The 27,055-nt window shown below is 39.2% G+C and overlaps 1 protein-coding gene across 3 annotated transcripts in view; it reads left to right on the forward strand.

Moving 5' to 3' along the window:
• Nucleotides 1–27,055, forward strand: part of LOC122788887 (nebulin related anchoring protein) — a 503,978-nt gene that overhangs the window by 332,690 nt on the left and 144,233 nt on the right. For all 3 annotated transcript variants that reach the window (XM_044055831.1, XM_044055830.1, XM_044055833.1), the window contains one exon: nt 5,482–5,586. In XM_044055831.1, the coding sequence (XP_043911766.1) occupies nt 5,482–5,586 (105 nt within the window). The remainder of the gene's footprint in view (nt 1–5,481; nt 5,587–27,055) is intronic.

The following is a 27,055-nucleotide window of genomic DNA, read 5'->3' on the forward strand; positions in this document are numbered from 1 at the left end:
GTTTTATTCATTCATTATTTAGTTGTATTCGGTCATCAACAGATCTTTAAATGAGTGTTATTTTGCAACACTTGATGTTGATTCTGTGTTCAAGATAATTCCTAACTTGATAGGAATACAATATGTTAAAGAATACTTGTTTGAGTTTACTGAATATTCTGAACTGCATATTAATATGTTATGTGGGTTATTATGTGTGGTACTTAGAAATAATATTTTTCTCTTTCAGAGACAAATATACCACAAAAGCAGTGGTGTTGTGATGGGTATGCCCATCACTAATACATATGCCAATATAGTTATGTTTATCTGGGACAAACATCATCTATTAGCAAAAGTAGTTAATACTTACTTTAGTAATATTATATTCTATAAAAGAGTTGTAGATGATATCTTTTTGATCTGGGAAGGAAAAAAATGTGTTAATTATATAACAAATACCACTTACTTTCTTCAATTTAAAACAGAGATTTCACCTCAACAGATACATTTTCTGGACATAACATTAACTAAGGATAGACAAGGTAATCTGGATACCACACTGTATAAAAAGAAAGTTAAGCATAACATATTTCTTCATAGAACAAGCATACATCCCTTGTTTACTTTTAATAATGTTAGAAATCAAGTGCTACATGTAGCAAAACTTAATACCAGAGACTAGAACACGGTTAAACAAACTAACAAAACAGCACATGAATTTATAGCAAGAGAATATAATGATCATCATGTTGATAGAATTAAAAATGAAGTTATTAATAGATGTGACACTCTGAAAATAGTGTTACTCAAACCAATCGTATAACACAGTTAAAAAATGAGAAAAGATGCATGCTTACTTATAATAAAAAATACAAGTCCCACTAAAGTGATTATAAATACTGGCCAATTATTATGGGTACCCCTGAATTAAGAGATACAGTAGATGATGTACCTAATTTTGGATACAAAAGAAGTAAGAATTTAAAGAACAAATTATGTTATAAGGAGCAACCATATAGATCTACATTATTTTATAGTACCAAAAAGGGTACTTTTAAGTATAATAATTGTGCATATTTTCCATATATATATATATATATATATATATATATATATATATATATATATATAAGTTCTATACATCATGTTAGTGGCAAAGATTATAAGCCTAATGCTTATGGTAATTGTAATACACATAATATAATTTACATGGCTATATGTGAGGCATGCCAGACATATTATGTTGGTATGACTAATAATAAATTTAAGGAAAGAATAGGTAATCATCTTTCTGATATACACAGAAGAAATGTGACTAATGCACTTTACAAGCATATTGCAGATGCAAATGAAACCCATATTTTTAGATTTATGATTTTGCACACAATACATGAGTCTTTACAAGGTGGCAATATAAAACATCAAACTGAACAAGAAGAATTTAAATGGATATTACGGCTAAGAGCACATATTCCACCTGGATTAAATGGTACAGTAATTTTAAAACCTCTGCTTTGAGAACTACAAGCATGAGTCTAATGAATTTTGTTAACTGAATAATTGCACCATGTGACCTAATTTTAAACTATTTATATCAGCTATGTGTATTGTTATATGTGCCTGATGAAGCTTATGAGCGAACGATTTCCTTGCCTGTTATTTACGTTTTACGAGATTGGCCTTACCAGTTCTTATATTGTGGTTGCAGTGATTTTCCTTTTATCATAGCATTTAACAGAAAGGTAATGATGTCTTATGTTGTAAGCAGGCTTTGCACATTCAGAAAACCTCGCCCAGCTGATAATGATCAGCCCTGCTCGGCTGTGCCATCTGCTTCTGGTCCTTGTTTTGATCCTGGGGTCTAGTCTAAATCAATGTCATTCAGGCTTGGAGATTTAGATTCTCCTGTTGGAGTGTAACAATGGCCTGTTTCTTTTGGTGTGAGGATATGTAGAAACAAGTCTTTCTGGGTGCCAGCAATAGGGAAGAGGATAAGCAAAGTCTCATTTAAACATGAATGTGTTATAAAGTGGGGAGGGGGATCCTTTAATAAAAAAGTGATGGTGTGATTTAGTCAAGTTTAGGATGTAGTTGATGGATTGCATGGAATCCATGCCCAGTATTTTTCCTGGTAGTCAGTCTTATTTGCCATTCTAGCTCTATCTTTTTAATACAGCTTTCTCATTCCTGTTAAGATGTTTGTGTTGAACCATGTCAATGATATGGAAAAGAAAGATCCATGCCCTGGTTTCTCCACTGCAATTTTTGCAATAGGGTTAGTTTGGGCTCTGTATGTAATGTCTGAGTAGTACCTTCCTATTCTGGTCTTCAGTTTATTGATAGTTTTCTCAATGTAGAAAGCTGGGCAATGGTGGCATTATGCTCTCTAGACTACTTTGTCAGTGTTGCAGTTACCAAAGTAGTGGCTTGGCAATTCCTTTTTGTTGTTCAGGCAGTAAAAGTGGTCCTTATTACTCCTGTTACTGTACTAGCAGTAGGTGCAGTTGGCTGAACCACAGGGGTAGGTTCCTTTTTGCATGGGGTTATCCTCTGTATATGTGGGGGGTTTCTGTGTAGTCCCTGATGTTTCTGCTTCCTATGTAATGTAAATGATATTTTCTTATCACAAGATGTGAAAATGCATAGGGACTTTCAATCTTATTTACACTTTATGGTAAAATGTCTGCCAAAAATGTATCGTTGATTATATTTCCTTTAAAATCTGAATAATTTAAAGTGTTTTCTTTTTCATTGTTTGTTGTTGAAAATTGTATTAATAGTGGAATTTTAAAAGTGCAAGTATTATTTAGGGTTCTTCTAAAGCAGTGGTGCACAATGTCTGGTTTGAGGGCAAAATCTGACCCGCCACGCAATGCCGTCCGGCCCCAGAGAGTAACCAAAACATTTTTTAAAAAAAGTGGAAAAATGCTGTGCCTTACTCCAGTCATGCAAACTTTCCAGCATGTGCTTACTTAATGTAGTTGCACACACCTCTAATTTTAGCCACAGAAGTCACTATTTATTTATTTTACATTTGTTTACTGGGCTGGTCCGACTGGACAGAGCTTTCCGTTTTCAGAAGAGGCCCAGAGAGAAACTCTCCAGAACAATTGCTAACATACTATACATAAGAGATTTATACATTCAGTAATAACAATTTATCAGACAATAACATATGATTGCATAAGATATTTACATAAGCATAGAAATTTATTGATACAATTAAAAGTATAGCAAGTAGTAACATTTGATTGTTGTTCATACAGTATGTTTAGTAGGGATAATCTTGAAGATGTACTGAAGATAAGACAAGAAAAGAAAAACTAAAAAAGGAGGAGAATATAGACAAGTTCATATGAGGTGCACTGACATTTTAAGGGAAAGCTTTTCAAATTGGTCCAGGGGAGAATGTTTGTGTATCAAATAATAATACTGAATTAAAAACATTCAATCCATTTCTAATAATAATAAATAGTATATCTTATGTATGCTTTCCTTCTCTAGCCTTACAATAGTTATTTACCTTTGTAAACTCTTTATACGTAAAAGTTTTTTTTTATTTATTTATTATGGTTTTAATAGCCAGATAAATGACTTGGACAAAGGCCCTAATCAACCTGGCCTGGCAGCACAGTATGATACAAAATTAAAATGTAGATTACATAAAATAAATTACAAATGCACAATTACTAAATAAGATAGTTAAAGAATAAAGACAATCTAATCAATAGTTGTACATACATATATATATATATATATACACACACACACACACACACACACACACACACACACACACACACACACACACATATATATATATTTATATATCATGCCTTTCAGCTGTCCAGATTTTTCGCAGAATGTCCAGAATTTTGTCTCATATTTTTGATATGTTTCTCATAAAATTGTAGTTTTCTGGCAAATCAATGAGGCTGAAATCAGAAAATAATGGCAAGTATGATTTTCAGACTTCATATCCTTCAGAAAATTCATGCTAATGCAAAATGCAAAACCTGTTGTTTTATCAACTTTCTAAGTTTGTAAGAGCAATATTTAAAATTGTCCCTATTTTTTTGGCCTTTATCCTTCCATTATTTGTGGCTTTGTCCAGATTTCTTGCCCTAAGAGGTTGAGAGGTAAGAAATATACATATATATATATATATATATATGTATATATATATATATATATATATATATATATATATATATATATAGGGTCTACTTCAAAAGATTGACTTACCACATCATCAAATTCGAGTTCATCAAGACCACAACAGTGAAATCTTACAGCGTCGAACATCAGGAAATGCAAACCCTTACTCTGGAAAATGAACCACTTGGCCACCAGGAAAAAATAAAAAACAACAAAGCAAGTAACAGCCACCAGAGTGGGGTGCTTCATCCCCATACCCCTCGATGTTGGGGGGGGGTCTGTGCCCCACACCCCACTAACTAAATATACTAACTCAGAGATCACACTACAGTGGGGAGATGGCAAAGTTAACCATAGTGGCCAAGTGGTTCTTTTCCTGAGGTTAGTTTTTGATGTTCCCATTATTCAACATTGTACAGTTTTGCTGATGTAGTCTCAATGAACTTGGGCTCAACGATGTGGTAAGTAGATCTTTGGAAGTAGACCCATATATATATATATATATATATATATATATATATATATATATATATATATATATATATATATTTATACATACCATAAGATTATGGTATTTAAATCAAATCAAAGTGTTTAATACAAACTTTGAAGAAATGAGATAATAGCCAGGAAACTGTCTATGTTGATATCACAATGGAAGTTTATAGAGTTTATGATAAGCATCAACAGCTGTCTAAACTCATTTGATTTATGGACTATCTCATGAGAGAGTCATAAACACCAGCCATCAATGTAAGCAAACTGTTCTGATGCCTGCTGTGCAACTTTCAGCAAAACTGTATAAAGAGATGTTTCTTTTTAATGGTCTTTCCTGCTTAACAAATAGTAAAATCCAACTTTTCAAGGACAGAATGACAGAATGAAAAAAAAAGTCTGTTATGTGTTTCGATCCTGAATCTTGGGAAGCTGGATATTATTAACTCTTATACTTTGTTTCATTGCTCAACTGAACACTATTTTTTTGGATTTATCTGTTTGACAAATGGATAACTAATCCATAGGGGGAGGGGAGTTTCACAGAGCATGGCAAATATGTATTCCGATTTTGTAATTAGATTTTGGCTGTACTTAACTACTAGTTTCTATGAAAGTATGATTTGATTTATTAGGGCCTCTGAATGTAGGGCATAACCTGTTAAAAGTATGCATTATTTGATTAAGATGTTCAGAATTTAGACTTACTTTTGTTATGTCTACCTACTTTATTACACTGTAGTGATGCTAATATGGAACTATTTTGCATGAAGTATAATTTCTTTCTCAAGCCCTTTTATTATCCTGTAAAATCTTTAATTTCATTGTTTATTCATCTCTTGACAGAGATTGTACAAGGAGCGTGGTGAAAATATAAAGCATCAGTACACTTTAACAAAAGATCTTCCAGAGCTTCTCCAGGCGAAAGAGAATGCCATGAACATAAGTGAGGTAAAAGTTAAAGATTTATGAAATAAATATGAAATGATCAGTCTTTCTAACCTGGTAAATACATTTTAATAAATTAGATTTATATCCTGGACTAGCCTTTCCCCCGCTCCATAGCAGAGACAGGACAACTGTATGCAGTGTTAGCACACTGGGTTCTGGATTGACACCTGGCCATTGTAAGACTGCCTTAGACGGGAACAGGTAAGACAGTAATAGGGTACACCATTTCAGGAAACATAACTGAGGTTTTGCCAGTAACAGAAAACATCCAGTTATATAAGTTGGAAAATACTGCACAGTTTATTTGATTCTTGAGGTTTAAGTGACCCAAAAGGGCAAAGTATCTGTTTTTTACACCCTGCTAATTATATACCAACTAAAAGACTGCACTAGAGTGGGGGAAAGGAAAATTCCCATAACCCCACTAAAGTAAAGTCTTGCATGGAAGGAAAGGCATTACATGCGATCAGCTGATTTTCACTCAGCTGTACCAGCTTTTTCTCCATTTGTAAAGTTGGAGCTTCAGTGAGGTGAGGGAATCCCATATATTCAAATAGATATACAAATCTATCAGTTTTGGCTAATCTTTGCATTTACAATTTCATAGCTTCACAGTAATCTCAGTCCCCCTCTGCTTCTGCTACTGTATTGTTGAACTCATCATCACCCTTTCAGGAAGCTAATTCCATGTGTTCAACACCTTTCTTTAAAGAAACAGATTCTCATATGTAGCCTAAATTGTTCACCCTCCTTTTGACAACTGTTGTTTTTACATCCCTTATCTCCCTTTTTTTGTTGTATTCCCTCAAAGCTCTAGCAGTATTCTCATTTTGTATACTGCAATTTCCCATGGATTCAAGTGAAGATAGTTCTAGGCTATTCTATTCACTATTTTAAATTCTAAGCTACACCCTTCAGACCTCCTACTTATGCCTTCTGCTCCCCTTCTGCCTCTAGAAATCCACACAGTAACCCAAATTATGCCTCACACTGCTCCACATAATGACATAACTACAATGCAATCTCAGGAATCAAACTCCTTTTAGTACATCCTATCATTTCACACTGCTCCATATAATGACATAACTACAATGCAATCTCAGGAATGAAAATCCTTTTAGTACATCCTATCATTTCACACTGCTCCACATAATGACATAACTACAATGCAATCTCAGGAATCAAACTCCTTTTTGTACATCCTGTCATTTCACACTGCTCCATATAATGACATAACTACAATGCTATCTCAGGAATCAAACTCCTTTTAGTACATCCTATCATTTCACACTGCTCCATATAATGACATAACTTGAATGCAATCTCAGGAATCAAACTCCTTTTAGTACATCCTATCATTTCACACTGCTCCATATAATGACATAACTACAATGCAATCTCAGGAATCAAACTCCTTTTAGTACATCCTATCATTTCACACTGCTCCATATAATGACATAACTACAATGCAATCTCAGGAATCAAACTCCTTTTAGTACATCCTATCATTTCACACTGCTCCATATAATGACATAACTACAATGCTATCTCAGGAATCAAACTCCTTTTAGTACATCCTATCATTTCACACTGCTCCATATAATGACATAACTACAATGCAATCTCAGGAATCAAACTCCTTTTAGTACATCCTATCATTTCACACTGCTCCATATAATGACATAACTACAATGCAATCTCAGGAATCAAACTCCTTTTAGTACATCCTATCATTTCACACGGCTCCATATAATGACATAACTACAATGCAATCTCAGGAATCAAACTCCTTTTAGTACATCCTATCATTTCACACTGCTCCATATAATGACATAACTACAATGCTATCTCAGGAATCAAACTCCTTTTAGTACATCCTTTCATTTCACACTGCTCCATATAATGACATAACTACAATGCTATCTCAGGAATCAAACTCCTTTTAGTACATCCTATCATTTCACACTGCTCCATATAATGACATAACTACAATGCAATCTCAGGAATCAAACTCCTTTTAGTACATCCTATCATTTCACACTGCACCATATAATGACATAACTACAATGCAATCTCAGGAATCAAACTCCTTTTAGTACATCCTATCATTTCACACTGCTCCATATAATGACATAACTACAATGCAATCTCAGGAATCAAACTCCTTTTAGTACATCCTATCATTTCACACTGCACCATATAATGACATAACTACAATGCAATCTCAGGAATCAAACTCCTTTTAGTACATCCTATCATTTCACACTGCTCCATATAATGACATAACTACAATGCAATCTCAGGAATCAAACTCCTTTTAGTACATCCTATCATTTCACACTGCTCCACATAATGACATAACTACAATGCAATCTCAGGAATCAAACTCCTTTTAGTACATCCTATCATTTCACATGGCTCCATATAATGACATAACTACAATGCAATCTAAGGAATCAAACTCCTTTTAGTACATCCTTTCATTTCACACTGCTCCATATAATGACATAACTACAATGCTATCCCAGGAATCAAACTCCTTTTAGTACATCCTATCATTTCACACTGCTCCATATAATGACATAACTACAATGCAATCTCAGGAATCAAACTCCTTTTAGTACATCCTATCATTTCACACTGCTCCATATAATGACATAACTTGAATGCAATCTCAGGAATCAAACTCCTTTTAGTACATCCTATCATTTCACACTGCTCCATATAATGACATAACTACAATGCAATCTCAGGAATCAAACTCCTTTTAGTACATCCTATCATTTCACACTGCTCCATATAATGACATAACTACAATGCAATCTCAGGAATCAAACTCCTTTTTGTACATCCTGTCATTTCACACTGCTCCATATAATGACATAACTACAATGCTATCTCAGGAATCAAACTCCTTTTAGTACATCCTATCATTTCACACTGCTCCATATAATGACATAACTACAATGCTATCTCAGGAATCAAACTCCTTTTAGTACATCCTATCATTTCACACTGCTCCATATAATGACATAACTACAATGCTATCTCAGGAATCAAACTCCTTTTAGTACATCCTATCATTTCACACTGCTCCATATAATGACATAACTACAATGCAATCTCAGGAATCAAACTCCTTTTAGTACATCCTATCATTTCACACTGCTCCATATAATGACATAACTACAATGCAATCTCAGGAATCAAACTCCTTTTAGTACATCCTATCATTTCACACTGCTCCATATAATGACATAACTACAATGCAATCTCAGGAATCAAACTCCTTTTAGTACATCCTGTCATTTCACACTGCTCCATATAATGACATAACTACAATGCAATCTCAGGAATCAAACTCCTTTTAGTACATCCTATCATTTCACACTGCTCCATATAATGACATAACTACAATGCTATCTCAGGAATCAAACTCCTTTTAGTACATCCTATCATTTCACACTGCTCCATATAATGACATAACTACAATGCTATCTCAGGAATCAAGCTCCTTTTAGTACATCCTATCATTTCACACTGCTCCATATAATGACATAACTACAATGCAATCTCAGGAATCAAACTCCTTTTAGTACATCCTATCATTTCACACTGCTCCATATAATGACATAACTACAATGCAATCTCAGGAATCAAACTCATTTTAGTACATCCTATAATTTTATTAATATTTATGTCTATTGTTTTGCTCTTCTTCTGACAGTTATGTGCCCCACTAACCAAAATACCCAAATTACGTTCTGCCTCAATAGTGGGAAACTTTACCTTGGTCTGGAAGGCAGTCTAAACCTATTTTCTTATAGGTTCATAGGTGTTTATTAGGCTAACAACCACAAGGGCCTTTTTAAGCCTAGCCATGCATCTCAAATCTCTGACAAGGTCTGCTACTCTTGGTAAGTGTAAGTAAGGCCTGAGAAATTAACCATTTATAGGTTGCCTGTGTCCATTAGAGACATAGGTGCCAAATCAGGGATGAACTGCCCAAGTTGCACTTGAATTGGGTTAGGGAGGAACTCTGTTTCACACAGATGGAGAGCCTGTTCCAGAGATGGGGGTAGTTTCTGGGATAAATACCCGTCTCTCCAGCAGGTCCTATTTATATCACAGGCAAGGTTTAAGTCTTTAGAATGGATAATTCTGGTGCTGTTTGTTTTGTGGATATGCAGGAGGTCCATCAGAGTTGTGTCTGACAATGGCAGTAAGCTAAGGAAAGACTGTGATGGAAGGAGTTAACATTTGAAAAAAGACTGGTGGATGGTGAAGGATCTGTCTGATAAACTGCAGTTGAGGTTTTACACAACTGGAATATGGTAACTTATGTGCAGCCTGAATGTTAGGGTGATGTCAGTTACACACACACACACACACACACACACACACATATATATATATATATATATATATACACACACACACACACACACACACATATATATATATATATATATATATATATATATATATTGAGCAGAACAGGACCTAACAGTGACACTTTCAGCAACCAAATGATCATTCCTTCTCCTTGAAAAGCACATCTACACCAACACCCTCTGAGTCCTTCCATGAATTTGCTTCACTTGTTGCAGAGACATGGCAGCCGTACGTATCCCTTTCATCTTCTCCAGCAGAGTCCTTTGCAGGACAGTATCAAAAGCTTTTCTGGTATCTAAAGACTTCCTTTTGACTAGATTCCTCTTATACCAGAATCCAAGTGATACTCAGTCATCAAAAGGAATTTGTTTAGTTTGGTATGACCTTGCAATAATCATACCATGTTGAAAGTCAGTTTTTAAGTTATTATAATCCCAAAACTAGACAAGAACTAACTAGTCAGAAGGACTCTTTCATAATCTTTTCCACTACCAACTTCAGATTAACCATCCCCCTCCTTCAATAAAAGCACCACTATTCCTATCCTTCTCTCCTTAAGTTTAATATCTTCATTCAGAAAATTAGACCTAGCAGTACCCTCGACAAGTGCTTAAGAATCTTGAAAGTTAACCTTTCTGGCTCCATGCCATTTATTCATCAAACCCTCTCACTTCTTCCATAGTTTTAATCTTATGACAATCACTTGTCAATCTTTCTATCCTTCATCATAGCAAGTATTCTGTCCCAAGCAGGCACCTTTCCTGCCTTTGCAGATAAACTTTATCAAAAATCTCTGCCTACTTCTTAACCATACTTTTGCATATTCACCTCCCTGGCCATCATTTTCCTAGGCAATTGGTAGCTCTCTGCATTCTGGTCCCCATTCAGCTTCCATTTTCATATTAGTCCTCCTGTCCTTCTTTTAACACTACCTTGGCCCTTTCCTTTATCTGTATAGGTTCATAGATTTGTACTAAGCTAACTACCCTTGCAAGCCATTTTATGCTTAGCCAATTATCCCTTGTGAGACTCAAACCCTGCACCTTGTGTTTGTAAGGCAAACACCTTAATCATTAGGCCACCCTATAGCACTCTTTTGTCTCTCCTACCATTTCCTTCCTCAGTACCCTTATGTTTGTTTGTTTGTTTGTTTGTTTGTTTGTTTGTTTGTTTGTTTGTTTGTTTGTTTGACATTTGTTAACTGGGTTGGTCTGACTGGGCAAAGCTCTTTTTCAACAGACACCCGAAGAGAAAAGCTCCAGTATTACATTGCATAAACATTAATTAGCATAGACATTTGTTACAAGACAAGGACAAAATAAAGTAGAAAAATGAATTAAACATGAATAACTAAGGTAAACTGTACACAATAAATTTTGTTTACACGTAAGAAAAACACATTCTGTAGAAAAATGAGAAAAGTACTAGTCACTTGGAGATTTACCATCAGGGACAAACCAGGATAAATGTTTGATAATAGCAAAGTATAATCAGTTATAAGAACATTTAGGAAGTGATATTTTAGTAAGGGGAAGAGGTATATAGAGGAAAGCACTAGTCAAGAATATATGAGGAGGAAAAGTACCAGGATGTACATGGCTGATGCTAGTAAAGAGTAGAAGAGAAGCAGAAGAACATGTGGAATAGAAGCTACTAGAAAGAACAGAGAGTGAGTGGGGGGCCTGTAATAGGATTAGTATGGTAGTCGCTAAGAGGGCAGCACTCTGTGGTAGTGGCAGGTGGTTTATGTTGGGTCATGGCAGAGGCGTGTCCATGATTTGTGGAAATAGTCTTTAATTGCTATTTTAAAATTGTTTGGCTCAGTGATACATCTGAAATTGTGGGGTAGCTTATTCCAGGCATTTGCAATGGAATAGCTATAATGTACTTTTCCAATATTTTTGTTGGGCATATATACTTGCAATAGGTTCTGTTGTGAGCTGCAGAAGGAGCATTTGGGAGTATAGGGCTGGATGAGAGTGGAGAGAGATGGACAGGAAGAAGGTTGATGTAGAACTGAGTGAGCCAAGAGAAGGTGTGGTATTAGGATTTGGTGATGAAATTCAAGCCACTGCATATGTATTAGTGCAATGCAATGGTGGGTGCGGTAAGATAGGTAGGAGGCAAATCAAATTATTTTGTTATAGGTAAGTTCGAGTTTAGTGAGAATATTTGATTGGAGATGTGTGAGAATAAGGGCCACATAGAGCAGAGTGGGGACTAGAAAGGCAAGGGAAAGTCTGGAGGCATTTGTAAGGTATTTATTATATCTATAATGCAGACCTAGTTTTTAATGGGTCTTTTTAATCCACTGCTGAGTGAGTAGGTCGAATTTGAGATGGTCACCAATTATAACACTTAAGAGTTTGGTATGGGGTTCAGATGAGACGGTAATATTATTTAGGGAGGAGAATGAGAAGGAAGATTTATGAAGCTGAAAGGAGGTAGGGAGAAACAAGAAGAGTTTAGTTTTCTTATAGGTTGGTACTAGGCTATTGGCCCTAGGGCCCATACTAGCCTAACCATAACAATTCCCTGGATATTTCTTCCCACAATATTTGCTTCCATGGATCCCTGTCTAGCAGGGCAACTGATGTGATCCCCAGGCTGAATTTCCTATCTCCCATCCAATCATCAAGGTTCCTTTTGAAGAAGGCCAAGGGGGCACTCTGCTTGACATGTATGGGCAGTCTATTCCACAGTATGGGGAGTCTCTGGGTAAGGAACCTATCCCTCCAGCATGTTTTGTTTATTGTGATGACAAGGTTTAGATCCCTGGAGCATGTGGCTCTGAGAGATTGGGATTTCTTTAAGTGGATCATGCCCAACAGCTCAGGGTTTGACATGGCCTTGTATGTTAAACAGAGATCGCCTCTGAGTAGATGATATGCCACAGAGCATACCTGGAGGTTTTTTAGACAGTCAGCATAGGGCATCTGCTTTAGGCCTATGATTCTTTTAGTGAGGTATTTCTGCGGCCTTTCCAGCTGTTGCAGATGTCTTGTGAGGTATATACCAAACGGGGCATTGTACTTTATAATGGGTCTAATGAGGGATGAGTACAGTGGGGCAATGACCTCCTTTTTTCTGGATAAAAAGCCCTTAGTGGTGAGGTGTGCCACATAGAAGGATTTCCTGACTGTTGTGGTGACATCAAAGGTGATACCACTGTCCACCTGTGTCCCTAAGTCTCTCATCACACTTTCGGTGTTTAGTGTACTGCCACCTATGTGGTAATTCATGGGTACATTTTTTTTCCCAAAGAGGATAACTATACATTTTTTGGCATTAAGCTTGAGCCCATCGCTCTGGCACCAAGCATCTATTTCTGTAAGGCCCTTTTGTAGAATATCCACATCATTTGGGGATTCAATAGTGGCTCCCAGTTTGCAGTCATTACAAAATTTGTTAGCCAGAATCCCTTAGTGTTGGCCTGTACTTCAGAGAAGTAGATGCCAAACAAGAGCGGTCCCAGGACTGAATCCTGAGGTACTCCACTTTTCACTTGTCTGGAGCTGGATTTGGAGTCAGCTACTTTTACAGTCTGGGTTCTGTCAATAAGCCAGTTGGCAACCCATCGAGTGATGTAGGGATTTATGCCCAGCTTAGTAAGTTTATCTATGATTCCAGAGTAGGGGATGGTGTCAAAGGCCTTGGCGAGGTCCAGATAGGCTGTGTGGACCACCTTACCCTCATCCACAGCTCTGGAGACTGATTTGAAAAAGTTAATCAGGTTCAGGAATCAAGATTGACGCTTCACAAACCCAAACTGGATGGGGTCCAGTGTTTGAAGGTTGCCAATGTCTTTGTTTATAAGTTCCATGATAATGCGTTCCATGCCCTTGCAGATCAGGCTCATCAGGCCAATGGGATGATAGTTCCTGGGATCCAAGGTGGATCCTCCCTTGCGGAGTGGGATAACTGTAGCTGTGCGCCACTCAGTGGGCACAAAGCCTGAGGTAAGGCTATGATTAAACATGACACTTAGGTGAGGTGCCAGTTCATTTTGTAGTTCATGTAGTACACAGCCCAGGATGTCATCTGGTCAAATGGATGCTGTATTCTTAGCTTTGGACAGTGCGGTTTCTACCTGTGTGGCCGTGATTACTGGAATTTGGCAGTCTTTTGGTATTGATATGGGCCTTTTGGGGGGTGAGAGGGGGGTGAAGTTGGCACTGAATCGATCTGCCAGGATATTGGCAATATCCTTGGGATCAGTATATTTAATGCCATTCTTTTGTAGCTCAGAGCAGATCTGACCATTGCCATTTAGATTATAGACATAGCTATAGAATGCCTTGTGGCTGTCTTTGGAATCTTTGGTAATTTTATTTTCGTAACTAGCTTTGGAGGATTTTATGGGGATCTCAGCTTCTTACTGAGGCTGGTAAGGGGAATTTTTTGCATCCTGGGATTTTCCTCTTTTTTGCAATAGTTTCTTCCTTCTGTTGTATAGTTTGTTTATAGTAGAGGACCACCAGATTGGCTTCCTTTTTTTGGAGGAGAGCGTCTTGGTTCTATTTGGGATGGCACGATTCATGCACAGTGCCTTAGTGTAGGATTCCAGCAGTCGAACATTCAGCTCCCATCTGCATGGGTGTCATGACGTTTGTCACTTCTGACTTGAGTAGCATGAAGTTGGCTTTGGAGAAGTTTTTTTACAGAGGTTTCCTTACTGGAGTGTGGGGGTGGGATGTGGATGTCAAGGGTGATTTGCTTATGGTTAGACCTGACCAATGAGGGGGTGACTACTGGTGTGGAGCATCTATCTCCCATGTTGGTAATGACCAGGTCTAGGATATTGGAGCCCCTGGTGGGACTCTGGATTAGTTGATCCAGGGCATTAAAATTTATGAATTCCAAGAACCATTGAGAAAAGGTGTTGGTACCCAAGTAGTTTTCCCAGTTAATGGCATGGTAGTTGAAATCACCCAGTATTAGGATGTTTGGTTGTATCTTAATATTTTCCAGTTTGTTTAGAAAGGTGTAGTGAGAATCTTGGGGCATGGTGGGGGATCTGTAGCAAGCTACAATTTGGATTGCAGTCTTACCTAGTGTTAGTTGCACCTGGAGAATTTCAGATGCATTGTGTTGGGCAACTAGCCTGGAGGTGTGAATATCCTTGGTGAATATGGACACTCCTCCACCTTTAGTGTTTCGGTCTTGTTTGGTGGCCAAAAAGTGTGGTAAGAGTTGTACCCTGGTGTTTCAGGGGTGCTCTCTGGAGCCGTGAACCAGGTCTCAGTTACTGCACAGATATCAATGTTCTCCATATTTAGGAGTGCCTCGAGAAAGTGCATTTTGATGTTTAGACTTCTAGCATTGAGTAGCATTACCTTCAGATTATGCATGCTTGTATCTGTTATGGTGGTGGTTTTGTCCTTTGAATCTTGCCTAAAAAAGGCACTATAGAGGTGGCAAGAGCTTTAGCCAGTAACCTGAATCCCAGGGGCAACAGGTGCAGACCATCTCTGGCAAAGCATCATGGTTTGTCGATTATGTCGTTCCAGGCAGACAGATACTGGATCCCCTTTGAATGACACCAGAAGCTTAGCCAGTTGTTGAAGTCAATAATTTTGTCCTTATACTGTGATATTATTCTGGGTGAAAGGCAGAATGCTCCTCAGGGCTAGGGTCATACCTGCCTGGGCCACATGATCCGAGAGCTCTTCCATGTCTCTTTTCATGTAGTCCAGGGAGGTAAATCTCAAGTCATTCACTCCAACATGGACAATGACAGAGTCATATTTGTAGTTGTTATGGAGTGACTTGAGTGCATGCGTTATGTGGCAGATCCTGGCACCCAACAGGCAGCTGACTGTAATTTTCTCCTTGATCAGCCTGGTGAGTGGGACATCAGTGTGCTTGACTATAGAGTCACCTATGACTAAAGGGTTGGGTAAGTTGTCTTGCCTTAGGGGCTGTTGTTGGGTGGCACACTGGTGTTGTGAGCTATGTGTCACTTTGGTTGTGATTGGTGTTTGCTTGCGTTTCAGCTTTAGAGGTCCTTTTTGCTTGGACAGGTTAATGTTAAGGGCCACTGCATATGTGGGTATAGTGTTGCTATGTGTGGGTGTTGATGGTGTGGGTTTTGAAGGGCTATGTGTTGCTTGAGGTGTAGTGCAGGTGTTAACCTTCTCCTCTTGACTGTCTAGCACAATCTTGGCTGGAGAGAGCTTTGCTTCCAGTTTGGCTATGTAAGTGAATCTCTCACAGGTTGTAGTGTTGGGTGGTAGGAGGAGAGGGTTGTCTGTGTACATGAGGCAGTTGCTGCATTGCCCCAGTATGCCCAGATTCACCAGGTAGACAGGAGAAATCACTGGAAGCTGACCCTTGAACAAGCCTGTTTAGGTGCTTTTTTTGTAAAGTATAAGAGCTGTTTTCCTTACCTTTGCAAGGTACTTTGCAATTATAGGCTGTTTAGTGCCTATGATTAATTTCTCCTTATTAACAAAGGGAGTTGAGTGTTTGTATCAGTTTAAGGCTTCCTAGTGCTTTCCAGCAGGTTCTAGAGCAAGTGCTAGTCATAGGGGTTCAGATTTTAGTGCTACTACTGAGAAACCAGCTAGTTTTAAGGGGAAATTTGAAGAGCAGACTTTCTGGTACCTGGAATAGTTTAACCGTAGCCCCACGGCACTGCATAATGTGAAAAATGAGCAAACACACACGTTTTTAAGCCAGAAAGCTGAAGGGGATATAAATCAGCCCAAAATGGGTAATAACATTACAATTTCAGAGCTGGAAACCACTCCTCTAGTGTTAGATAGGCAGTACGATGCTCACCACTCCCACTAGTAAGCAGTAGAACTTCCCTCTACCACAGCAAGGTATGGATAGCTCTGAACACAGAAAATAAAGTCGTGAAACCAGCAAAGCCTGGGATCTGGACTATACTAGCTAGGAAAGGCAGGAAACGAGCAAACAAGATAGTATTTTTTTTTTGGGGGGGGGGTTGCTTAAAACAGGCTAAACAATGCAATAATAAAGTAAATAAACACAGTTAAGGCTAATGCACTTGAGAGTGTAGCCCTAAACAGTAAATGCAATTAAAACTTTACAAAATTAGCAATTTAAAACTTTTTAAATGCAGCAAGGCAAGTGCACAACTGAAAAACTATTTAAGAGGCAGTAATACTGTAGAATAAGTAGCTAGTCTACATATACAGAAACGTCTATATATACTGAAAAATATATATACTATATATTTTATGCTGCCTAAATTATACTTTCTACTTTTTAACCTTTATAATGTCTCCCAGAATATCCTCAAAGAACTTCATTATTTTCTATCTGCTGTCACCTGTAATCCCACATCAGGTTCTCTTTTACCTTCAGTTGACTTCTAATGTAATACACCCACCTCTTTCATTACACACAGAACAGAAGCTTCAACATCCTAGCTGACAGGTTCAGTGCAAACTCCCCCCCCTCCCCACCAAAAGGGCAAATATCTATCCTAGCAGATTGCTGCCCCCCTGATATCTCAGATGCTCAGGTAAGAGCCGCCCTCTCCAAAGCAAAAAACACAGCATCAATGGGACCAGACGGTGTCCCGGGCTGCATCCTACATGAACTCCAAGAAGAGCTAAACCCAAACATAAAACTACTGTTCAATTTCAGCCTTACTTCAGTATATGTACCCAAAGAGTGGCGTACAGCAACAGTGGTCCCTCTCCACAAAGGTGGTGCCTCAATGGATCCTGGAAACTATCACCCCATAAGCCTGACTAGCTTGGTCTGCAAAGCTATGGAAAGGATCATCATGGACCTCATAAATAAAGATATTGGAGACCTACAGACACTGGATCCTACCCAGTTCAGCTTTGTTAAGGGCAGATCCTGCCTCTTAAACCTGGTCGATTTCATTGAAACAGTCACCAAGGCCATTGACAAGGGGAAGGTGGTCCACACAGCCTACCTGGACCTCGCAAAAGCCTTCGATACAATACCCCACTCGGGCATTATAGATAAGCTCACCAGCTTAAATATAAACCCCTATGTCACTAGATGGGTTGCAAACTGGCTCAAGGACAGAACCCACATGGTTAGAATTGCTGGAGCCATGTCAGACTCCAAACCAGTTACAAGTGGTGTCCCACAAGGCTCAGTCCTGGGACCTCTCTTGTTCAGTATATATTTCTCGGAGGTACAGGCCAACACGGAAGGACTGTGGCTGACCAAGTTTGCAGATGACTGCAAACTGGGCGCCATAATCGACTCTCCAGCCGACACAAGCATCCTCCAAAAGGGCCTCATAGAAACAGAAAACTGGTGCCAGAGCCATAACCTCAAGCTAAACGCCAAAAAGTGTATAGTCATCCCCTTTGGCAAAAACAAAGTGCCCACAAATTACCACATAGGTGGTAATCCATTAAGTATGGAAGAAGTAATTAGGGACCTGGGGACCCAAGTTGATAGTAATCTCTCATTTGACAACCACGTGGCCAAAGTGGTTAGAAAAACATTTTATATAGCCCACCTAATCATGAAGGGTTCACATCTAGATCAGGAGAGGTCATCGTGCCTCTTTACTCATCCCTCATCAGGCCCATAATTGAGTACAATGCCCCTTTTGGGATGTACCTTACCAGACACCTGCAGCAACTGGAAAAACCCCAAAAGTACCTCACCAAGAGGATCAAAGGGCTCAAACAGATGCCATATGCTGCCTGGTTAAAGAAACTCCAGCTCTACTCAGTGGCAATCTGTGCCTGACATATAAAGTCATGTCCAACCCAGAATTAATGGACATGCTGCACCTCAGAAAATCCATATCCCATCGAGCTACGCGCTCCAGAGACTTGAACATCAGCACTGAAATAAATAGGACATGCTGGAGGGACAGATTCATAACCCAGAGGCTCCCTTCACTCTGGAATAAAATGCCAGTCCAGGTTAGGCAGAGTCCCTCATTGACTCTCTTCAAGAGGAATCTTGATGAGTGGATGGGAGATCATAGGTTTATCCCGGGTATCACTTCTGTGTCACTGTTAGACAGAGGCACAGTATACTAACCTCGAAAAAGGGCATAGCAAAATTAATTTAAAATGGGTGGCGAAAGCCAAACATACTCTGGCTAGGCTTATAAATGCCCTAGGGCAGATAGCCTAGTATGAACCTATGAACCTATATCCTGTTTTTTTTTTCTATCAGCTCCCTCACCTGTTGTACAACTTCCTTCTTATTATTTTTACTGCTGTTGTGTCTGACTTGCAAGGGTACAGACAAATCAGTGTCTGTCAGATAAAATGGACTGGCCTTCATTTATTTATCACTGAAACAAACCCCTCATCATTACCCTTGTATGACTTCCCTCGTTTAATGGCAGCTGATAGTCAGTGGCTGAGAACCTGTGGCCCTGGCCCAGATAATACGTCATTATGTGGGCTAAGCATCTGCAAGCCTATGAGGGCACATTCAGTATGTTGTAATATAAGGAAATAGATTATTATGGTGGTGAATATCCCTGAAACATGCCAAATTATGTGTTGAGTTAGTGTGATGAGGGCACACAAATATATTATTTTCTGTGAGAAACAATGACTCCAATGTTCTGAAAATAGGATCAAAAACTTAGGCATAACACAAAGCTTGTGAATGACTTAAATTCATGGAATCATGATGATTCAATGAAACTCAGAGTTCTGGAACTTGTTGAATCATTCATACAAGTATAAACTGCTGAAAATCCAAACTACTCACAACTCCTTAGTCATGACTTACAATATCATTAAAAATACAAATTTAGTACAATTGTGTATGTTTTTTTCAGGTGAACTGTGCCTCCTGGACCTCCAAGATGAGACCTTTGCCACCACAACCCATCTACAAATACATTAACTTTGAGATTGCATAACTTCAAAGTAAATGTTGCCTTAAGAGCACACTTTCCATTAATCTTATTTTTACAACCTGGAGGTTACTAAATAAAGACTTTGCAGATGTGTGATTCACCTTCTTGATTATTTTAAATTATATTTCTTCTGTAATCCAGCAAAGTTTATTACAGTTAGTTTTAAAATTATAGTTTTGATTATTTTTCCAGTAAGCATTGAAAGAAAATATATGAACCAGTAATGACAAATAAATATACATTTCAGAAAATTTCAGCTATAAAAGTCCAATCAAACCACTGGCGTTATAATCCAGTAATATCCATACTCAAAAATTACTGACAATTTATTAACTGTATACACATCAAGTGTCTGATTGTGATAAAAATGGCTGCAGTAAAGTATTTCAATTTGCTTTATACAATTGCACACTAGTCCTGCAAAGACAGACTAATAGCTTAGCAGGGTCATTTTTACTGACATACATTTCCCGAACCTAGTAGTTATAAGTATATTGTTGACTGCATCCTTCTCAGATATCAGTGTCAAAAAATGAAGTCACATATTTCAAATCTGTTTCACACAAACACATAGTAGCTAACATATTACAGCTTCATTCACACATATGCACACTAGTCCTGCAATGCCACATTTAAAGGCTATGTAAAAATGACTGTATAATAAAAGCATAAAGGTACTTTCATCTATGAAAGCCACCAGCCCCCCCCCCCCCACCAGTAGTTATAACCACTGTGTCAACTTTGTACACCCCTTATGTACTTTATTGGTAGTTTTGGATGAACTATATAAAATTGTATAATGATCGCTAGCATTGTACTATAGGATCCAGTCATGCACACAATCCTTACAGATGTAAGTCATCTTACTAATCCCACATTAAAGAGACCTATTATTAATACAAAGGTTGCTGCTGGCAAACAGATTCACATTTCAGTGCTTCATGTAGAAATACAGCGCCTGCTGCCCTTGAAGAATAAACAGCATATATTGCATTAAAAATGATGAGCTGGTGATATTGCCATAACATTTCCTGAACTAGATCAGCTATAGAATAGAGAATGGCTGACAAACAATAATATGTTTATAGATATGCAGTCCTGGATACCTATAAGGACCCTAGCCCAAATTCCCAATTACTCCAAAGCACTTTCTGGTTAAATGACTTGCTAAATGTCTCACTGTATATAAATGAAGGTGGAAAGAGTCAAACCTTGCACCCTTGCCACAGGAAGCAGCACATTAAGTAATAAGAGATTTAGTCCTCTGTACTAAGTTCCAGAGTAACAGTTTTTAACTAAATGAAGAACTCCTTTACAATTCAATCATGCAGTCAAGACGGTATCACAGTAAAATGCAACAGTAACTATACATTGGATGCTAAACATCATATGGTTTAAATCATTACTCCAAATAATGCAGACTATATTACTTATTTAGACTATGTTTCACAAATCAGAACAATTAATGAATTCATTATTTTGTGCAATGAATAAAGCAAACAATTAAAGACAATATAAATGCTGCAGCAGCTTTTGTTTGATAACCCACAAGTCATTTAAAAATCAGAGACATTACTGCATACAACATAACTTTTTTTTATCTCCTCTGAGATGAGTCACTACAGGTCTGACCTACTTGAATGGCTAATAATAGTGTATTGTTGCAGCATGCACCTCTAGCAACACCTCCAGATTGTGAACAAATGGCTCCCTGTACAGGGTAATGAATCAGGCCTCCATCAGCCAATGCTAATATCTCATTACTTGGTTGTCTCACCCATGTACCATAAACACTGTTCAAATCTGTCAATTTACTTGCTGTTTTCTTCTTTACTTTTACAGTTGTCATGTCAGTGTATACATTATTTTCGTCTTTACTTTTATAATTATCATAGAGATTCAGATTTATTGTAAAACTTTTTTCAAATTTTACAAAAAAACCCACTAATAGCCATTTTATAAACAAATCACTCTCACATTGAAAGCAGACATCATAGGAAACAGTAAACTTCTCTTCCTTTGAAACCCACATTTACTGAAAATGTATCTGGCAATCTGTTAAAGTACATGAGATGTGCCGAGATTCATACTCAGATAGCATATAGTGAAGTATTAATAAGCACCTACCTAATTCTACCTAATAAACCCTTTCTGCACTTGCTTTTAGTCCTTTTTAATTTAATTACATTTTTTCAAACTGTGTGTGGACTAATATTGCTACATATTCAAGTGTGCCAGCTTGCACTGCATGAGAATTGTATTTACCACTGCTTTTGCTACTTTTCTAAAAAAAAAAAAAAAAAAATTCATCTGCTTTTACTGTACTTGTGTTTCTTCCTACTTTATTTTGCTTTTGCGTCATCTTAAATGTTTTCAATTGTATTTATTATTGCTTGGTGTAACTCATTCTAAGCCTTTTAGTTTAAACACTTGGGCTTCAGACCAGTTGTTTTACATTGAGAGGGTTTGTGGTCTGCACTGTAGTGGCAGAACAGGTAGCTTACATCCTTCCAAGTTGGAAACTGCTGATTGAGGGCTCAGTGTCTGTTATTCTAAAAGTATATTAATTCTGGTTTAAGCACTTGGGCTTTCAGGCCAGTTATTTTACATTAAGAGGGTTCGTGGTCTGCACTCTTGTGGGAGGAGAGGCTGGACTTTGCCCTTCTGAGCTGGGAATTTCTGGTTGAAGGCTTATAGTGCATGCATATCTGAATTTCTTCTTACTGAAATTGGTACACCTTGTTTGCTGTAGCATAGACTAGATCCAGGCCTGCTGAATCTAGCTTTGTTTGTATAACTTGAGCACTAATCCAGGCATTATTTAAAGTATTCAGTTGTATTTATTACTGCTTGGTAGTAACTTGGTTAAAGTGTAGCTATCATTCTAAGTATTTTAGATTAAGCACTTGGGCTTCGGACCAGTTGTTCTACATTAGGAAGGTTTGTGGCATGCACTGTGGTGGCAGGACAGGTAGCTTTCATCCTTCTAAGTTGGGAACTGCTGATTGAGAGCTCAGTGTCTGTTATTCTTAAAGTGCATTAGCTCTGGTTTAAGCACTTGGGCTTCAGGCCAGTTATTTTACATTAAGAAGGTTCCTGGTCTGCACTCTTGTGGGAGGAGAGGCTGGACTCTGCCCTTCTGAGCTGGGAATTTCTGGTTAAAGGTTTATAGTGCCTGAATATTTGAACTGTATCTTACTGAAATTGGTACACCTTGTTTGCTGTAGCATAGATTAGATCCAGGCCTGCTGAATCTAGCTTTGTTTGTATGCTTGTTATTTCCCTGGAATGCTAATTCCACCTAAAACATGACTTCTCAGCTTCTGTAGATCCCTAGTGATATCTGCATTGCTTACTGTACTTATTTCCTTGCTTGATTGAAAGAAAGTTACTGTTTGTCGTTTTGCATTTAAGTTACCTGTAACACATTGCACTTGTTACCTGGCACTTGCTCACTAAAGCAATTATAAGTCAGCACTAAAAATTAAAAGCACTACACCCTCGCTCCCCATTGGCCCTTGTTTTCAATTATAAAGGAATTCCCAATATTATTCTAGCATGTCCAAAGGTCAGTTGTCAATCTCCTCTCTGGTCCAGCTGGTGAATATGGGAATCTTGAGGCAATGTTACAACTGCCTGATGTACACAGACAACCCTCTCCTCCTCCCAACAAATTCCAACACATGTGAGAGATGCAACCATATAGCCAAACTGGAGGCTAAGCTCTCTCAACTCAGTACTGGCATAACCAGTCAGGAGGAGAAGGAAACCACACTCACTACAATTCCAGTCGCACATAGACCTACCTCGACAGCAAACCAAACACATAATCACACAAAAACATACTCGGAGGCTCTAAATAAAGATCTGCCTAAGCAGCAGAGACCTCCAAAGCAGACACCCAAGCAACCACTACTCCAAAACAAAGCACGTGCAACACATATCTCACAAAGCCAGTGTGCCGAACAGTCACAGCCCTTAAGGCTAAACAACACACCTGATACACTTGTAATAGGTGACTCTATCGTCAGGCACACTGACGTCCAGCTCACCAGGCTGAACAAGGAGAAGGTCACGGTGAGCAGCCTGTCTGGCGCTAGGATCCGCCACATAACACAAGCACTCAGGTCACTCCAAGGCAAGTACAAATATGACTCAGTCATTGTCCATGCTGGTGTGAATGACCTGAGACGTACCTCCCTGGACTACATGAAAAGAGACATAGAGGAGCTCTCTGAGCATGTAGCCCAGGCTGGTATGACCCTGACCTTGAGTAGCATCTTACCCTCACCAAGAATGATGCCACAATATGAAGACAAGATGATCAATTTCAACAATTGGCTTAAGTATTGGTGTCATTCAAAGGGGATCCAATGCCTGTCAGCTTGGGATGATATGCACGACAAGCCACGATGCTTTGCTAGGGACGGCTTGCACCTGTCACCCCTGGGCTTTTGGATATTGGCAAAGGCTCTTGCTACCCCCATAGTGCCTTTTTAGGCAAGGCTCAAAAGACAAACCCACCTCCATAGGTATCACAAGGGATAAGAAACTAAGAGTAATGCTACTCAATGCCAGAAGTCTAAACCTCAAGATGCACTCACTCAAAACTCTCCTTAGCATGGAGAACATCGATATCTGTGCAGTAACAGAAACCTGGTTCAGGACTCCCGAGAGCACCCCAGCACTACCAGGTTATACCTCATACCATGCTTTTCGGCCCCAAAACTTGGACCGAACCACAAAAGGAGGGGGAGTATCGATATTCATCAAAGATACCCACATCTCCAGGTTGGTGGCAAAGCACGAAGCATCAGAGACTATCCATGTGCAACTAACAGTGGGTAAAACTGCCTTCCAGTTTATAGCCTGCTACAGACCACCCTCCCAAACACAGGAACCCCACTCGGCCTTCCTGAGAACACTGGAAAATATGAAGGTCTCTCCGAACACCATTATATTGGGCGACTTCAACTACCCAAACATAGATTGGGAGCATTACTCTAGCTCCAACACCCTTGCCCAAAGGTTCCTAGAATTCATAAACTCAAATGCTATGGAACAACTTGTTACCACTCCCACAAGAGGGGAAAACATACTGGACCTGATCATCACCAACAAACATGGGGACTCTATGCTCCAGACCAGAAGTGTACCCCTCACTGGTAAGATCAGACCATAAACTGATCTCACTGGATATTCACATGCCGACCCCACCCCCTGCCCAGAAAACCACAGTGAAAAACTTCTCTAAAGCAAATTTCACACTCCTCAAAACCGAGGTGGAATCCTTCAAAGCCCCCGGGCCTGTGGAAAATACGGCCCAGACCACAGAATCCTTTATAAATGCATTCTATGAACACCTTCAGGAATGCATGGATCATGCAATCCCAAATAAAACCAAGACCCAATCCTCCAAAGGCAGGCGACCTGTCTGGTGGACCCCAGCCATAAACAAACTATACAATAGAAGGAGGAAGCTACTACATGATACAGCAAAATCCCAAAAGGGAAGGCATCTCTGATCAGTATTAGCAAAAACTAAGGGCACTCATAAAATCGTCAAAGGCCAGCTTGAGAGAAAAATTGCACAGGACACTAAGGATAATCACAAGGCTTTCTTTAGTTATGTTAGGAACCTGGGTGGGAATTCCCAGATATGCTCAGAATTAGTCCAAAATGACAAAAAATACACCGAACCCACAGACATTGCAAACATCCTAGCTGACAGGTTCAGCGCAAACTCCCCCTCCCCCCCAAAGGGCAAATATCTATCCCAGCAGAGTGCTGCCCCCCTGACATCTCAGATACTCAGGTGGGAGCTGCCCTCTCCAAAGCAAAAAACACAGCATCAATGGGACCAGACGGTGTCCCAGGCTGCGTCCTACATGAACTCCAAGAAGAGATAAACCCAAACATAAAACTACTGTTCAATCTCAGCCTTACTACAGGATATGTACCCAAAGAGTGGTGTACAGCAACAGTGGTCCCTCTCCACAAAGGTGGTGCCTCAGCGGACCCTGGAAACTACCACCCATAAGCCTGACTAGCTTGTTCTGCAAAGCTAGGGAAAGGATCATCATGGACCTCATAAATAAAGATATTGGGGACCTACAGAAACTGGATCCTACCCAGTTCGGCTTTGTTAAGGGCAGATCCTGCCTCTTAAACCTGGTTGACTTCTTTGAAACAGTCACCAAGGCCATTGACGAAGGGAAGGTGGTCCACACAGCCTATCTGGACCTCGCAAAAGCCTTCGATACAATACCCCACTCGGGCATTATAGATAAGCTCACCAGCTTAAATATAAACCCCTATGTCACTAGATGGGTTGCAAACTGGCTCAAGGACAGAACCCACATGGTTAGAATTGCTGGAGCCATTTCAGACTCCAAACCAGTTACAAGTGGCGTCCCACAAGGCTCAGTCCTGAGACCTCTCTTGTTTGGTATATATTTCTCGGAGGTACAGGCCAACACGGAAGGACTGTGGCTGACCAAGTTCGCAGATGACTGCAAACTGGGCCATAATCGACTCTCCAGCCGACACAAGCATCCTCCAAAAGGGCCTCATAGAAACAGACAACTGGTGCCAGAGCCATGGCCTCAAGCTAAATGCCAAAAAGTGTATAGTCATCCCCTTTGGCAAAAACAAAGTGCCCACAAATTACCACATAGGTGGTAATCCATTAAGTACAGAAGAAGTAATTAGGGACCTGGGGACCCAAGTTGATAGCAATCTCTCATTTGACAACCACGTGGCCAAAGTGGTTAGAAAAACATTTTATATAGCCCACCTAATCATGAAGGGATTCACATCTAGATTAGGGGAGGTCATCGTGCCTCTTTACTCATCCCTCATCAGGCCCATAATCGAGTACAATGCCCCTTTTGGGATGTACCTTACAAACACCTGCAGCAACTGGAAAGACCCCAAAAGTACCTCACCAAGAGGATCAAAGGGCTCAAACAGATGCCATATGCTGCCCGGTTAAAGAAACTCCAGCTCTACTCAGTGGCATACCGCCTGCTCAGAGGTTACCTGTGCCTGACGTATAAGGCCATGTCCAACCCGGAATTAAGGGACATGCTGCACCTCAAAAAATCCAAATCCCATTGAGCTACACGCTCGAGAGACTTGAACCGCAGCACTGAAATAAATAGGACATGCTGGCGGGGCAGATTCATAACCCAGAGGCTCCCTTCACTATGGAATAAAATC

Source organism: Protopterus annectens, chromosome 14.part0, assembly GCF_019279795.1.
Source record: "Protopterus annectens isolate FY-2018-M chromosome 14.part0, PAN1.0, whole genome shotgun sequence".
NCBI classification, from domain to species: Eukaryota; Metazoa; Chordata; order Ceratodontiformes; family Protopteridae; genus Protopterus; species Protopterus annectens.